The 16,849-nt window shown below is 38.5% G+C and overlaps 1 protein-coding gene across 1 annotated transcript in view; it reads right to left on the reverse strand.

The window, feature by feature from the left end:
* The window catches only part of ARFGEF1 (ADP ribosylation factor guanine nucleotide exchange factor 1), a 129,047-nt gene that overhangs the window by 24,966 nt on the left and 87,232 nt on the right, over nt 1-16,849 (reverse strand). Inside the window, 6 exon segments of the mRNA XM_027561117.1 lie at nt 399-489; nt 5,412-5,562; nt 5,805-5,963; nt 6,876-7,004; nt 10,393-10,544; nt 12,528-12,699. Coding sequence (XP_027416918.1) covers nt 399-489; nt 5,412-5,562; nt 5,805-5,963; nt 6,876-7,004; nt 10,393-10,544; nt 12,528-12,699 — 854 coding nt within the window.

The following is a 16,849-nucleotide window of genomic DNA, read 5'->3' on the forward strand; positions in this document are numbered from 1 at the left end:
AATCCCATATCATACACTCAGAAAGATAAATTATACTCTATTTTCAAATAGGAATAATAAAGAGAGTACATTTTTTATAAAGGAAATTTTTTAAAAATAAAGGAAAAGAAAAACTGTTCTTTCTCATCAAGGTTAACGTTTCCCTAATGCCCACTAATGTCTACTTGCCACTTAAGTTTCCATACTGTTTATCTCCTTCCTATGTTCTGTGACTTAAAAGCAAAACTGTAGGTACTTCATCATTTAAATCATAGCATATCACAATATAGTCTTATATTACCTCAGGAAAGACATTTTGGCAATCTTTTTTTTTTAATTTTTACTAATGAGCAACACACATCTAAATGCTACAGAATTAAAACAGCATTCATCTGAAAAGAATAAAACAGATACCTTACCTATCTACAGCAACAACAACACTTTGAGAACTGGTTTCTCCAATGGATTCCTGAATACTTGCTATCTGCTTCCAGTCCACATTTCCTCCAACTACCACACAGAAAAGAGAGTCATTTCAGTGTGAAAATAATTCAGTGAAAGAATGTACCTACAGTTCCAAAACACATTTCTAATAAAATTAGTTATTTTCCTAATGAAAGAAAGCTTTGGGCGAACAATTCTTTTTGGCATCAGTGACTTACGGAGTTACGCTAAGTGGTATACAGACGTGGGTAAAGACAAACTTGTTTCAAAGATCACACAAATTGGGGACACTGAACTTTTTAATCACTCAATGACATTAGGCAGAATTTCTTTCAATGTTTCAGAGAAACCCCCTCCCCCGACCACTCACCCCTGCACCGCACAGCATACAGAACCTGCCCAACCAGGGAGAGAACCTGTGGCCCCAGCAGTGGAAGCGCGGAGTCTTAATCACTAGGCCACCAGGGAAACTCCTCTCTCAGCATGTAAGAAACAGAACCAACCCCAGTTCCAAATGCATCAACTTAGGATTCCCAATTCCATACAATTAGATCTCTCCTGTAATGTAATCTTCAGTCCCTTGTTTACAAATGTTCACTCAAAATTCAACTGGTATGCTGCTATAGTATCCTCTTATTCAAAAGAATCACTTGGTTTTTCCCCCCAACACTGGTTCCATGTGTTTGTAGACAGCAAAACAATTCCCCCAGTTCTCAAGCTCTTAATATCTCTCCCTTCCATTATCACTAAATCTTTCTTCTGGCATGTTTTTCATTGATTCGTTCATTTTCATTCCTAGTTTAGACCATTATCATTTCAGGACTGGATTACTGTAACAGTTTACTGCCTTCCTTTTTGCTGATTCCCAGCCCTCCCCCACCCCCCCAATCTCCTTTCTTCTCCTGGAGATTAATTTTCCTAAATAACCACCTTTATTTTGCTTACTATTAGTTTCAGGATGAAGTATAAGCTTTTCAGCCTAGGACTTAAGGCAGCTCCCTCCAGGAACTGAACAAAGGGAAAAGAATGTGACCCCTGTCCTCACGCAGTTAATGATTTACCACGAGAGACAGACTCATTACCTACTTTCATATACTCTGATGATTATTTCATGGCTGAACTCAACTAATTATATATAACACAAGTGGGGCTAAACAGAACTAATTTTTATAGGGGAAGGGAGAATGCAGGTGTTGTTAGCTCATGGAAAGTTTTCACATGTGATGAAATAGTAATTCAAGTTAGATCTGAAAGGATCATCATGCGGGAAAGAAAGAATAAAAAGCAATTCAGGAAGAAGGAGCAGCATATATGAAGTAATGGAAGGAGGCATGTGAAGTTCATGTTCCAACACACTCGGATGTAGCCATTATGGAGGATGATCTGGCAGGGGACAAGGAAGGAGAGAGAGAAACAAACAGTAAGAGATGAAGCTGGACAGAGAGACCAGAAACAGAATGTGAAGAACCTTGACCATCGTGTTTAACATTCTACTTTTGAAAACAGGGAACCATTAGGTCTTTTAAAAGACCGACATGATCCAGTCTATTTTCTGAAAAATAATTCTGGTAATATCTGTAGAACACAGTGAAACATGAAGAGCCACGGAAGCCATGCAGACAAATTAAGGGTCTATTTCTGTAATACAAGTGAACAAGGATGAAAGCCTGAAATAAGCGACTGAGAAATGGGGTGGTAGGAGGATAGTGTCAAGCAAGATGAGGTATGTGGCATGTTGCAGGAATTTAATGAAGAAAAATCTGTGAGAAAAAAATGCCAGTCACTACATAACTTCGTCTGTGTATCAACTGAATGTCCTTTCCACATTTCTGTGGGTATTCTTCAAATACCCACAGAAGGTATTTCTGTACCTTCTCTATTTAGATATAATAATTTGTAATCATTAAACCCAGTTAAAGAAGATTTAAAATGCCTAACAATCCAAGAACCAATTTCATAAACATATGACATCTATCAAACATTTGTATGACAGTACAAGTAATAGGCCAATAGTTTCGGTTTTACCAAAGAAATGACTCAAAAGAACAAACATTTAGATTAACTAAGAACAAAGATGTAAGATGTCATAATATTCACTCAAGATTTATATGACCAAGCAACTGAATTTTAAAACTTTAATACATATAATAGTACGCATATAATTCAAATCTAATAATTCATAAACTATTTATTCTTAGTAATAAAAGTTTCCTATTTCCAAAAATTAAAAGTATAGTCTTGTATCACATCTGTAAGGACGTGAGATAAATATGCACTCAGCCCTATTAACTTGGTTACATCAATATTTGAGGTATAGATTCTGTTAACAAAGGAGGCTAATAGTTTATTTTTAAAAAACAAATTACATACAGATGAAACCAGCTCAATCGTCTGCACCACAACCTCTTCCAGCTTTGGTATGGACTAAAGCATCCTGAGTCGATGCCAGGACACTGCAGCACAGGGTGGACACCTGCCACGCTGGGTGAGCCAGGAACCAACTACTGAGATGAGCTCAACTTAGGGGGAGCACTGCCCAACAGGGGCTGAGTCAGCATAGGGGCTCCCTCTAGGATGCAGACTAGAACCTGAGACCTGATCCCTCAGCAGTGTGAGCAGAAGGGAGCAGGCCGTGGAGCAGAGAGAAGTGGATGACACAGAAAAAGATGAGAGATGAAGGGTGTGGTCAGTCGCTCGTGTGATTTGGAGGCCTGGAATTTTTATCTCAATCACAGTTCCAGATTCCAAATGTGTTTAATTTAATATAAATTCCCTTTTCCTGAAGGGAGAAAGCAGGTCAGGTCACCTCTTTGCAACCTAAGCAGTAGAGCAGCACAATGGTCAAATTAATTTTAACTCATTTTCAAGTATTCCAGTAAACATGATCAGCAAGGATGATTTCTCTTGTTTTACTAACACTGATAGAGTTCTAATGTCTGAGTCAGGCTTGTAGGTTACATAAGTCACCAACCATGCGGGTGCTCAAGCAGTTGTAAATCCTGCAGCTGTCTATACCTGCACCTCCCAGAGCCACAGAACACACTGGTATTTTACAAGTGAGGTGCAGACTGCACTGCTGAATTACCACTGCAAACTCACTCAACCTGAAGCCACAACATGGTCCTTGTCTTTACTCCCCTCCCTGTGGGTTGTTTTTCAAACCTGAAATTCTTCTGAATTTCCTAAGACTTTTTATTGCCAGCAACAACGAAGAAATCACTAAATGATAAAAGGAGAAAGTCCAGAAGTACAATGCTATATAGCACAAAGCCTTAAAAGGTAAATATAAGTATTCTTAGACCTCAGGTGTATTCCTTCATGTTTTTTTTTTTTTAGGTTGTATCTTTAGATTTCTCTGTTGGAAGTCAGGTAGGGAGGCCAGATAAAGAATAATCCAGAAACATGTGAGAGTTGGATCATAAAGAAGGCTGAGTGCTGAAGAACTGATGCTTTCGAACTGTGGTATTGGAGAAAACTCTTGAGAGTCCCTTGGACAGCAAGGTGATCAAACCAGTCAAACCTAAAGGAAATCAACCCTGAATATTCATTGGAAGGACTGACGCTAAAGCTGAAGCTCCAATACTTTGGCCACCTGATGCAAAGAGCTGACTCACTGGAAAACACCCTGATGCTGGGAAAATTGGGGGCAGGAGGGGAAGGGACCAACAGAGGATGAGATGGTTGGATGGCATCACAGACTCAATGGACGTGAGTTTCAGCAAACTCCAGGAGACAGTGGAGGACAGGGAAGCCTGGCGTGTTGCAGTCCATGGGGTCGCAAAGAGTGAGACATGACTTAGTGACTGAACAAAAACAACAATCCAGAAACAGTATAGCAGCACTAAGTCCACTTATATGTTAATATATTGTAATCCTGACAACTCTGTAAGTAGATACTACTGTTAGTTTGGAAAAGAGGAACCTGAAGCTCAGAGAATTAAAGTAACTTGCACACACATCTTGCACAAGTGCAGAAGAAGCACAAGTGAAGAAGAAACATGGAAGAATTCAAACCCAGAAGTACATATTTAACGTCAAAGACAGTCTAAACTTTGTTTCTTCCCTGGTAGAACGTTTTCCACTTATGACTAGAAATGTATGATTTTGGTTCTTCTTTATCTGCTTTTGACAGTACCTTCCTTTTTTCCTGCTGGGTTAAACCTGGCTGCTCCTGGCTGCACTGAACTCGAGGGGAGCCCTGGTACAGTTTCCACACTGGCCTAAGACTTGGGTTATGTCTGCATAGTGCCGTTAAAACATGTGCATGTGAATGCTTTCTCCAGGTGCCCCCAACTATTTATCATCTTAAACAAGCCTTCACTCGTTTAACTTATCTGCTTAGTCTTAAAAGCAGGTAATTCTTTAAAACATTTTTTCAGATTATTTTCCATTATAGATTATTATAAATATTGGATATAGTTCCCTGTATTATACAGTAAATCCTTGTTACTTATCTCTTTTCTGTATAGTAGTTTGTATCTGTTAATTGCATACTCCTAATTTATCCCTTCCTCTCTCCCTATTCCTTTCAGTGACCATAAATTTGCTTTCTATGCTTGTGAGTCTGTTTCTGTTTTGTATACAGAGTCACTTGTATTATTTTTTAGATTCCACATGTAAGTGATATCATATATTTGTCTTTCTTTGCCTGATTTAGTTCACAAGTATAATATTCTCTCAGTCCATTCAGGTTGCTGTAAATGGCAGCATTTCATTCTTTTTTTTTTAATGTAAAAGGAGGTAATTTTAAACTGCACCTTTCTTCCACCCTCAACTATGTGGTTAAGACTAAGGGTCACTTAATATTGCAAACTGGACCAGGCAAAAAAGACTTACAATGTTATCTTGCTTCACCCTTATAAGGTTAGCCAAAGGGCATTTTAATCCTAGCCCTCTAATTATATTTCATTCATACAATAAAGTTACTTATATTGAGCAAGTTATAAACAACTGTGATACTTCACAAAAATAATTCAAAAAATTCTCACCTAGCCCTAGCCCCACAAATTCATCAGGAGCCTGATCTTTTGCTCCAGTAAGTGATCCTTCTCTGCCTCGTACTGTTCCAGAAATGTACCGAGGCTTCACTCCAGTTCCTATAAGTTGAGCAAGCTCCAACTGACTGATGCACTTCAGAATCTTAATTACAAGAGGAAAAACAAATTTAAATTCCGTGTTAAAAATCTTCATAAAAATGTTTAAATGTACAAAGTCACAATTTAAACACAGGCTACATTATAAATAAGCAAGTTAAACGTACTTAATCCTGAATGTACTAGATTAATCTTCTCCCCAAACACTTAAGCATGTCAGTGATATAATATTTAGCATTAGCTCATTTTATAAACCAAACTGCAAAAGAAAAAAGAAAGTGCTTATACCTCATGCCATGAATTTCCTAAGTAATTTCCATCTGTATGAGCCACTGTGATAAGCGTTTTGATTGTGTCAATGTTCTTCTGCTTCATTTCAGTAATCCCAGAACTCACTGTGAGTAAGGTGAATCTTGCCAGCGCCTGGACGTATGCATCTCTTTCCAGCTGTTGAAAGAGACAGAGAAAGAGAGCTCACAGGGTTGTAAGCACAACAGAGTAGGCTCCGGTTCCCTACTGATGAACTGTTTACTTAATTTAGTAAGTTTTCAACTATGTCATGAATTACATATGATACCTCAAAACTAAAGTTCTTTAAATTTTAATATGAATGAAGCCAAAAACGATGAATTTTTAAAACTGAAAGGCAATGGTGGTGTCAAATCAAGATGAAATTTCAGCAACAATAATTCATATAGTAAGAAAGCATTCATTGAACACATGCTTCAACTGACTTGTATGAAGTAGCAGAAACTTGATTTACAAATTTGCTCATGTTTCCCCTACAGTTAAGACTATGCTTTTTATGCTATAACATTCATAATTACATGTGAAATGGGTTTTCAAAAAGAAAGTAGGCAAGTATTGGATAAAATTTATTATCAGACAAAGCATATAATTTACTAGAAAGGACTATCTTCATAAGAATTATGTCCTTGATACTTGAGTCTCTTAAAGATAACCTGTTCTTAGGCTTAAGTTATAAAATAGTATCTATAAATATATAAAATATGAAAAAGTATTATATGATTCAATAAATAAGAACATGCAATATAAATAATATATTCAAATTACAATACAGGAATTCAAACTCTTGGAAATTTCCCACACAGCTAATATTCTATACAGAAAAAAACTGCAACACGAAGTTATGATGATGAATGGTAGACATATCAACAGAGAACTACCCGGTTTTGTCACAGCTTCTTGGAAACTTAAAACATTAAGATTCATTTAAACTCCACTATAAACTTGAAATTAGTTTTTTAACAGTGTCAACACAAGAAATAATTTAAACTATAGTAATGACATAAGTAATTTACGTTTTCCAGACTGGCTACAAACGCAAAATTCTGTTACCTGAATGCTGAAAATGCATGCAATTCTGATTGCACATCTTATACCTTCCAGGCAAAGAGAGGCTACTTCAGTATCATCACAGTCTTGTAGACCCACACTGAATGCAGCCAGAAAAGGGGTCCAAGCCAGCTAGAAAAGGTAAAAATTTTAAATATATCATGAACATCAAATGATAATCAAACTTTAAGACCACATTAACATTTCTCAATGCTTTCAGACAATAAATGATTTGTGGAAGTTCTGAAAAAGAGCAATACGTTTCTAGGCATAGTTATTTGGAGAGCTTTCTTCGAAAAAGAGGAGAAACTATATAATGCTGTCTGGGCTTAAGTAAGTGGGAGAGAAACATTGTAAATTCAAGAGAAGATGGTAGATACATTTTAAGCATAGCACCTATGAGTTACTCACAATAAAAAATGGGGATAGTCTATATTCATAAATTATATAAATTTTACCCCTGACTTCAGAACTCATCTCTCTCTGCAAGCTGTGTCTCTTGCAATATTTCATGGACTAATTTTATTTCCACAAAAATCCTTTTAACCATTTTCTACTTGTAAGACTTACGTTACTCTCTTTTCTTTAAGCCTATTCTGTAGGTGTCATTTAGCCTTATTATTTTTTGTAGTAAAATATTAATATTTTACATTGAGACAGCAGAGATATCTCTGGCTCCTAGTTGGACAATATTTTAAAATACAGTTAAATAAAATGCATCCTCTTTACAGACTATGAAAGCCAACAAGCACTAAATTTTATCAAAACTGAATACCTTCTGAAACTGTAATGTAAAATTTAAAAAAAGAGAGGTATCCCTGACTACTGAAAGTCCTCATATCAAAACATATATATATATATATATATACACACACACACACACATACACACACACACACACACACACACACACACACACACTGGTGTGTATATACTGGCATGTATATATGTGTGTGTGTGTAACTTTGAAATGTCTGATATAAGAGTATTGGCTTCTTTTAATAAATCAAAATGAAACAACTATATATAGTCACACAGATAAAGAGTATTTATGACAACATGGTACAGAAACAATAATTGGAATTTTTAAAAGATCTAAAAAAAAATTTCTGCATTATTAAGACAGAATTACCCACAGCTTTGTAACCTCAGGAAGTTTGGAAGTTTAGTTCTTAAAGGAACGTAAGTCACAGTACCTAACTTTCAGTCTTAGCCTTGTCCCTTATTTCACCTCTTTTTTTCCTGAACTTCATTTCCTCCTCTTTAGTACCTGGACTGCCACTACAAAGAGATGCTAAGGGAAGCATATGACGGGCAGGACTTTAAAATACAAAGCACCACAGGAGAGTAATGCATTATGCATCCTATGCTAAGTGAAGAAACAACACATCTCTATTTGGAAACCTATGTAATATATACAAGGAGAAGTATAAGCTTCTTAAGCCTGTGACAACCCCACTGCAAATTAAAGAATGATCTGTATTATCAAATTATACCTAAATAACATCCAGGGGACAGTGAAATTTTCGCTTAAGTGTATAAACCTCTGTAGAAAATGACCTGGCCATATGTAAAAAGGTTCTTAACTACATCCCTTAATATCACATCACTGCTAGGACTCCTTTATTCCTTGACTCAACCAATGCTTAGTTACTACGCACTAACTCCAAGCCAGGAACTGTCAGACTTCCAGAAAAGTCACCAGAACAGATGCACTCCCTTACCTCTCAGAGTTTAAAGTCTAGCACAGACGTTAAGGTTTAAAATAAATAAATGTGTAGATACACATAAATACAGTGAAGGAAGAACACAGCACGTATGAAAGGAGACCTGACTTAGAGGCCAGGGCAGAACTCACTAAGAAAGTAACATTGAAAGTAGAAACAACTTGGACAAAGAAGGAAAAAGCATTCTAGACAAAGGACACAGCTTGTGTGAATGCTCTGAAGAGAAAATAATTTAAGGCATTCTGGAAATACAAAGAATGCCAGTGTGACTGCAGCACGGTAAGAGGAAATCTAATGATGAGGCTGGAGGCAGGTGGAGCCAGATCACACCTGGTCTTCAGACCCTCGGGTTGTGTTAGGTTTCACCAGAGTTGCAAAATCAGTGAATGGCTTTAAGGAAGAAGGTGACAGTTCATTTGTGTTTTAAACATTCTGTGCTCTGTAAATGGGTAAGAGAAGCACAAAAGCAGACATGGACACCAGACAGGGGAACACTCCAGCATTAAGAGTGAGAAAGGAAGGACACTGTCTGAAAAGGTAACGACAGTAGAAATGGCAGAGAGAGGAAAGGTTCTCAATTCCAGCTCAGAGGATGGAACAAATGACACCTAATCCAGAGAAGAGATCATAAAAGCTACTTAGGAAGAATTCCCAATAACATGGGAAAACACTCATGTGAGAAACAGCAAGTTACAAAATTCTATACACAGTAGGGTCACAACTGTTTAACAAGAGAAAAAGTAGTATGTAAATACAGTAAGAGAAATGTTCTGAGTGGCAGAACTATGACTGGTTCCTTATTCTTTTTGTTTTTTTCACCTCCACCTCCTGTCTACCAAAAACATTTGGAAACAAAACAAAGGTATAAGATTATTCAAAACAGAACAAAAACTTGCTTTGTCATTTATTTCGTAATAAGTGCTCTTAATTTCAATCTCATTTCCTATATTACGGTAAAAGAGAGGCCGGCAATACTCCACTATTTCTTCTAACATTCTCTCCCCAAATTCCCACTCTGAGCCTGTAACTCTCCATCAACTTTTAGAAATATCACGATCACACAGACCTTAAAGCAAGGGCAGAACTATAACATATTAGAGCTGAAATATCATCATCTTTTACTACCCACACAAATGCAGTTAATGTCTGAAGAACTCAAGTGATAACCCCCACAGACCATCTAACTGCACTGTCTCACAAATGCACATGTGCGTGACCCATTGTTCCTTCTCTAGGAAAAATTCCCACTTTCCTTGACTAGACTCCCGTCCACTTCCCTATAACCCTTATGATGCACTGCTTACTCATTCTGGAATTTGAAGAAAGGATAGAAAAAAAGCATAGGAAAATGAAGAGGAAATGGAAAATCAAATTATAGAGAAGCAGTAAGTACCATCCTTACTAGATCTATAAACATAAAAGAAAGCTCCCTTTTGTTCCCAATGCTACTTTCTGGGCCCCAGGAGCACTCAGAACCCTCACATTAGCCCTTGGGCCATAGGCACTGGAAGACAGCAAGAGGCTCAAGGTCACTTTGAGATGTCAGGGAACTCCTAAGATCTAAAGAGAACTCAGAGGAAACCAGGCCAGAGATTAATTCTCCCCAAACCTTTCTATTCTTAAGGTCACACACCTATCAATTACTAATCATGCATACCTAAATAACATGGCTTTCACTTCTGGGTCTATACTAATGGGCTGTATCACCGTACTGCCTTAACTTAAAAATATGCTGAACAGCAGTATATATAAATATATATATACTGCAACCAAAAGTCGTTAATAACTCTTACCTTAAACATGGGTCTCACATGCTCCAAATGTGTTGCACTCGTGAAAGGTGCCTGAACGTGGCTCACAGCCTCCATGAGAGCTTTAGCGGTCTTGGCCATCTGTTCCATCTCTAAGTTATACAGGAGTCTTCTTTGTTTTTCACTGGCTACGTCTGAAACAGCAAACGCTATTAGCATTTAATATATAAAGCCTTTAAGAATGTTATTTTGATGTTTCAGCATAAAATCATCAACACAACCAATGAATACTAATTCAAAATGGTCCTAAGAAGCCACATGCAAAGGCCATATAACATATGATTCCATTTAGATGAAATACCCAGAGTAGTAAATCCATAAAAAGAAAGCAGACTGGTGCCAGCCAGAGGCTGAGGAAAGGCAGGGGACGTGGAAGAACTGCTTAATGGATACGGGGCTTTATTGGGGGTGATGAAATATTTTGGAACTATATCAAGGTGGTGATTGCACAACACTTTGAAGGTACTAAATATCAGTAACTTCTCACTTCAAAACAGTTCATTTTGTGTTATATGAATTTTACCTCAAAAATGGGGGGAAAAAAATCCTCAACTAGGCTTCAGGGATATGCAGGAAATCTATGCCAAGGGAAAAGACCAGGCACAAATCTGTCACACTGAAAGCGCCAGGGAAACAGCCCAAACAAGGGCTAGGAGAACAGACGAGGGGCCATGGTTCACCTGTGTGACTTGCGGGGTCTCCTGAGTTAACAAGAAAACAGAGGCCTCACATGCAAGATGACTGCAGAATATCAGCACACTGCCACCCGCTTCCCACACCCAGCTCTCTCAGTGACCTCCTCACTGTGCACAGAGCAGGCCACACAAAGAGGGATAGGAAGACGTCATTATGTGGGTACGAAAACGAAAATGAAATCAGATAACTGGCATCTACTCAGGTGTAAAAATGAAATCCTGATCAATACACTGAACGGTTTTTCAAGTAGAAGAGAATGACGTTACCGTGTGAACTACCGACTGGTGCTGGACTGCAGTAAGGGCCAAGGACGCCGGCTTCTGGGCCAGCCTTTGCCACTCATCAGGGTTTAGGCACAGAGATTTAACAAAGGCTTTCGTACTGCACTCAGCTCAAAGCTTCTCTGATTCTAGGTGTCCTAATCTCTCTGCACTTCTGATTCCTTGTCTATAAAATGAGGGAGAACTTACTAACACTCCTCAGGCCCACTCCTCTACTCCCCGAAGAGAAGGCCATTTTACACTCCACTATCCCTTCTAACATTATCTCTGGAGCCTCTGACTCCCACCCTGTAATTCTTCATAAACTTCCAGAAACACATATCACACAGGCCTTCTGGACTCTCGCTCCTGTCAACAGCCACAGTTTATGAGGTCGCAAAGAGTCGGACACGACTTAGCAACTGAACACCAATAACCTTTCAACAGCATTTTGCTGCTGCAATCTGTTCTTTTTGATGAAGCTTGAGATTTCATTTCCAAGTGGAAGCTGTTCAGAAAGGCAGGAGCTCTCCGAGCCACTACCCTAACCTCATGCCTGTAGTCCGATTTCAGCTCTACTTTAATCACCACTGTCTATACATATAGAATGTTGAGAATGGAGCCAGGCACAGGTAACTCCTGACGCCGGTCAGATCGAGGAATGCCAGAGTGATATAATTTCTGGTGCATGTCAAGTAGTGATTTCCAACCCCCCGAGCTCCCCCATGATCCTAACCTTCCCCATCTCCCTGAATCACCCCTAACTTCTAGCTTCTGTTATCGTGTAATGATAGGTAAACCAATGGAAATAAGTTGCTGGTAGACAACAAGGAGGCAGAAGAAAGAAGAGTTGAAGTCTGACTACCGGGGTTGCCTAACCAATCTGTCTGCTCTCCAAGTCCATGCTGAGGTTAACTGCCTCGTGGACAAGTGTATACTCAACACATGCTAATTCATGCATAGTATGTAGCATTTTCCATTTATCATTGGTCAGTGCTATCTTTCTTCAGGATATGGAGAAAGACATAATCAGATCATCAAACAATGTATTATAATACTTTTCATTAGAATAAGTGATATTTGGTCTACTCTAACTTATCTTTTTAAGAACCGTATTTTTCCCTCCTAAACAACCAGGATTCAGTTGATCTGGACACTTACTCTGTTTACTTGACTTTGCAGGGATTGTCAGCTCCTTCGTTTCTTTCATTGATATCTTTTTTCCAGCTATTTCATTATAGATGGCTGACAGATACTCTTCAGGGAGATCTTTACTGTCATTGATGCCTCTATTCATCTTAATGTACTGTTCCTTGGTCATTTTATTTTTAACCTAGAAATGAACAACTGTTATAATTCTTAAAAATGAACAGAAAAATACTCATATAAGAGAATTCATAAATACTTTGAGACAGAAAGTGGAAAATACTAAACAAGGCAGACATTAAAGTGAAAAAAGGAAGTCACAGAAAATGAGGCCAATGTAGCAAAGACCCAGGTTGGCAATACGCTAATTCACCTTGCTGTGATGTCCCCGAGCGATCTGTGGTAAGAAAACAGGCAGATGGAATAATGAAACTGTTTCTGCCTGAGGTTTAAGAGTTCTAGCCAGTCTTTAAAAAAGGATCATGACAATCATTAGAAACTTACGCTACCAAAAAGATTCAGATCTTCATTCAAAAGAACGTAAGTGTGTTTGCTAATGATTTGCGAACTGATTTTATGGAACAGTTGATGTGAGTAACACGAGCTGAAATTTAAAATCAGATAACAACCTTGCTGACTGACTCAGTGTGGTTAACTGAATGCTAGGTGATGTGGGCAAAGTATTCTTTGAACTTTTCATCTTGTTTAAGAGTACGCACGACAGTAACATCATGCTGCATACCATGGTAAGTCTGTGGAGTATAAATCTGTAGTATGTAAGATGGTGGCCCTGCCACTGAACTTGGTAACCAGCACAACCAAAACTTTTCTGCCCATGGATAAAACCCAGAAGTCATGACATCTCTATATTTACTTATTAGTTAAATATATTCCTACCACTTTCCACAAAGAATTTAAGGCACCTCTAAAGATAAGGCTCTTGTAAATTTTGAAGAAGGTACACAGAATAACAATCAACATCAGTAGTAAATCATCAGAAGTTTGCAAAAATAACTATAGAGAAACCAGAAGGTCCAGAAGACATAATAAGTGGGATACAAACATTTAACTAGTTTTGTGTTTTTGCGTGCTCAGTCGTGTCCGACTCTTTGCAACCCCATGGACTGTAGCCCACTAGGCTCCTCTGTCCATGGAATTCTCCAGGCAAGAATATTGGAGTGGGTTGCTGTGCCCTCCTCCAGGGGATCTTCCTGACCCAGGGATCGAACCCGTGTCTCTTACGACTCCTACATTGGCAGATGGGTTCTTTACCACTGCACCACCTGTTCTGACTACTCTGCGAACAGATCTTTCTAGAATGTCAGAAAAGATGAGAGGAGTTTTCCTACAAAAAAGCAAAAATATTATGGTAAAAGTTTTCAAATGTAATCATTATTATTCAAGGGAAAAACGCTCTAATATACTAAAACTTTAAAAACTTGAGTTAAGGCACTTAAAAAACATTAAAAGAAAGCCATTTCACCTAAATTTCTAATGAGTACTAAAAAAGCAATGACGCAGGGACATCAAAATAAATGACCAAGCAAGTGCTTCTAGTAAGAGGCTACAAGAAGATTAACATCACTGGAAATTCTGAACATGGTACAATATTTTAACATCATACCAATGAGAGACAGAGATGGACACAAAACAAATCTTGGCAGAAAATCTGAAGTAGCAATAAAGTACATTTGTGGATCTAGGTTGGAAGGGAGGGGAAGGAGCTCCCAGCACGTTAGAGAATAGAATACATTAGTCTCAGGTACAGAAAATAAAAGCACACCGCGCAAACGGAACACTTCTGCCACAGCGGGGTTCTGGGAGCAGCGTAAAATATAATCCTACTTTTCTTCTCCGGCTCATCTTTTATGGAACACTTTACTCTTGACGTTTATTCTCATGTGCTTAAATTAAGCTGTGACTAATTAAGTTTTAATGCTTAAACCTCTTCAAGCCAATTGTTACCACTGATGAAAATGAATAAACAAAAAAATTTAACATGTTCTAAATGTATCTAAAAATTTAAAAACTGATTCACACTATATATAAAAGGTAAATGTTCTAGTTAGCAAAGGAACATAAATGACTTGTAAAATTCACTTATATTTTAACTCTGAAAACAATTAAGAAAGTGGAGAATTAGTTTTAAGAAAATTCTTTAAAGTTACTTGTGTTCTTAAAAAAAAAAAGCAACCATTTGTGACAGTTCATCTGGTCCTGCATCATAAATTACATGGGGTCCTGATTATGGGGTTCAATTTTCTAATAGGCCACCTATCCTCACAGGGACTCCTAAGCTGTTTGAGAGCCGGCAGGCTGAATGGGAGCAAGGACACCAGCCTGACAGGGAGCAGCACCTCAGAGGCAGTGAGCACTGCTGGAGTGGGACTCCAGGCACATGGTCAGTGACAGCAACAGGGCCACAAAGATACAACACTGATGTCAAGAGAACGCTCCCGAACTGGTATGTGGCCAGAAATTTTTAACAATCTGGAAACTGTGAAAGAACATTCAAAGAAGTTTAAAAAGAAAATAACCTACACGAGAGTGTACATATATAAGAATGTATAAGGAATCTAAAATATGGCACAAAAGAACTGATCTACAGAACAAACTCAACAGACACAGAGAAGAGACTTGTGGTTGCCAAGGGGAAGCAAGGAGGGAAAGAAGGAAGAACTGGGAGTATGCAATTAGCAGATGTAAACTACTATATAGAGGATGGATAAACAACAAGGTTGTACTATACAGAACAGTTAGAACTGGACATGGAACAACAGACTGGTTCCAAATAGGAAAAGGAGTCCATCAAGGCTGTATATTGTCACCCTGCTTATTTAACTTCTATGAGGAGTACATCATGAGAAACGCTGGGCTGGAAGAAGCACAAGTTGGTGGGAAAAATATCAATAACCTTAGATATGCAGATGACACCACCCTTATGGCAGAAAGTGAAGAGGAACTCAAAAGCCTCTTGATGAAAGTGAAAGAGGAGAGTGAAAAAGTTGGCTTAAAGCTCAACATTCAGAAAACGAAGATCATGGCATCTGGTCCTATCACTTCATGGGAAATAGATAGGGAAATAGTGGAAACAGTGCCAGACTTTATTTTGGGCTCCAAAATCACTGCAGATGGTGATTGTAGCCATGAAATTAAAAGACGCTTACTCCTTGGAAGGAAAGTTATGACCAAGCTAGATAGCATATTCAAAAGCAGAGACATTACTTTGCCAACAAAGGTCCATCTAGTCAAGGCTATGGTTTTTCCAGTGGTCATGTATGGATGTGAGAGTTGGACAGTGAAGAAAGCTGAGCACCAAAGAATTGATGCTTTTGAACTGTGGTGTTGGAGAATACTCTTGAGAGTCCCTTGGACTGCAAGGAGATCCAACCAGTCCATCCTAAAGGAGATCAGTCCTGGGTGTTCATTGGAAGGAATGATGCTAGAGCTGAAACTCCAGTACTTTGGCCACCTCATGTGAAGAGCTGACTCACTGAAAAAGACTCTGATGCTGGGAGGGATTGGGGGCAGAAGGAGAAGGGGACGACAGAGGATGAGATGGCTGGATGGCATCACCGACTCGATGGACGTGAGTTTGAGTGAACTCCGGGAGTTGGTGATGGACAGGGAGGCCTGGCGTGCTGCAGTTTATGGGGTTGCAAAGAGTTGGACACAACTGAGTGACTGAACTGAACTGACTGAAACAGAACAGGGGATTATATTCAATATCCTAGGATAAACTGTAATAGATAAGAATATTAAAAAAAGAATGTCTATGTGTATAACTGGGGCTTCCCTGGTGGCTCAGATGGTAAAGAATCTGCCTGCACTGTGGGAGACGTGGGTTCTATCCCTGGGTCGGGAAGATCCCTTGGAGATGGGAATGGCAACCCACACCAGTATTCTTGTCCGGAGAACCCCATGGACAGAGAAGCCTGGAGGGCTAAAGTCCATGGGGTTGCAAAGAATCAGACACGACTGAGCGACTATCACTTTCACATGGGTATAATTCAGTCACTTTGCTGTAGAGCAGACTGGCACAACACTGTAAATCAACTACAATAAAAAAGAAAATTGAGAAGATATGACATAGATGCATTTAATGTTATAGTTCATTAGCAGAACAAAATTTGTTAAAAGTATGACCTTCTAAAAACAAAGGAAGGCAGTGTAAAATGTAAAGTTACTTTTGTTTTAGAGTGAAAAACCTGACAGAAAATTCTTGATAGGAAAATATTCAAATAAGTCTTTATCTGTATACTGCTTTATAAAACCACAGAAAAAAGTGTCATGCTAGATAATGAAAGCCCTGGAAGTGAGTTGCTTCTACAATACTG

Source organism: Bos indicus x Bos taurus, chromosome 14 (assembly GCF_003369695.1).
Source record: "Bos indicus x Bos taurus breed Angus x Brahman F1 hybrid chromosome 14, Bos_hybrid_MaternalHap_v2.0, whole genome shotgun sequence".
Classification (NCBI taxonomy): Eukaryota; Metazoa; Chordata; class Mammalia; order Artiodactyla; family Bovidae; genus Bos; species Bos indicus x Bos taurus.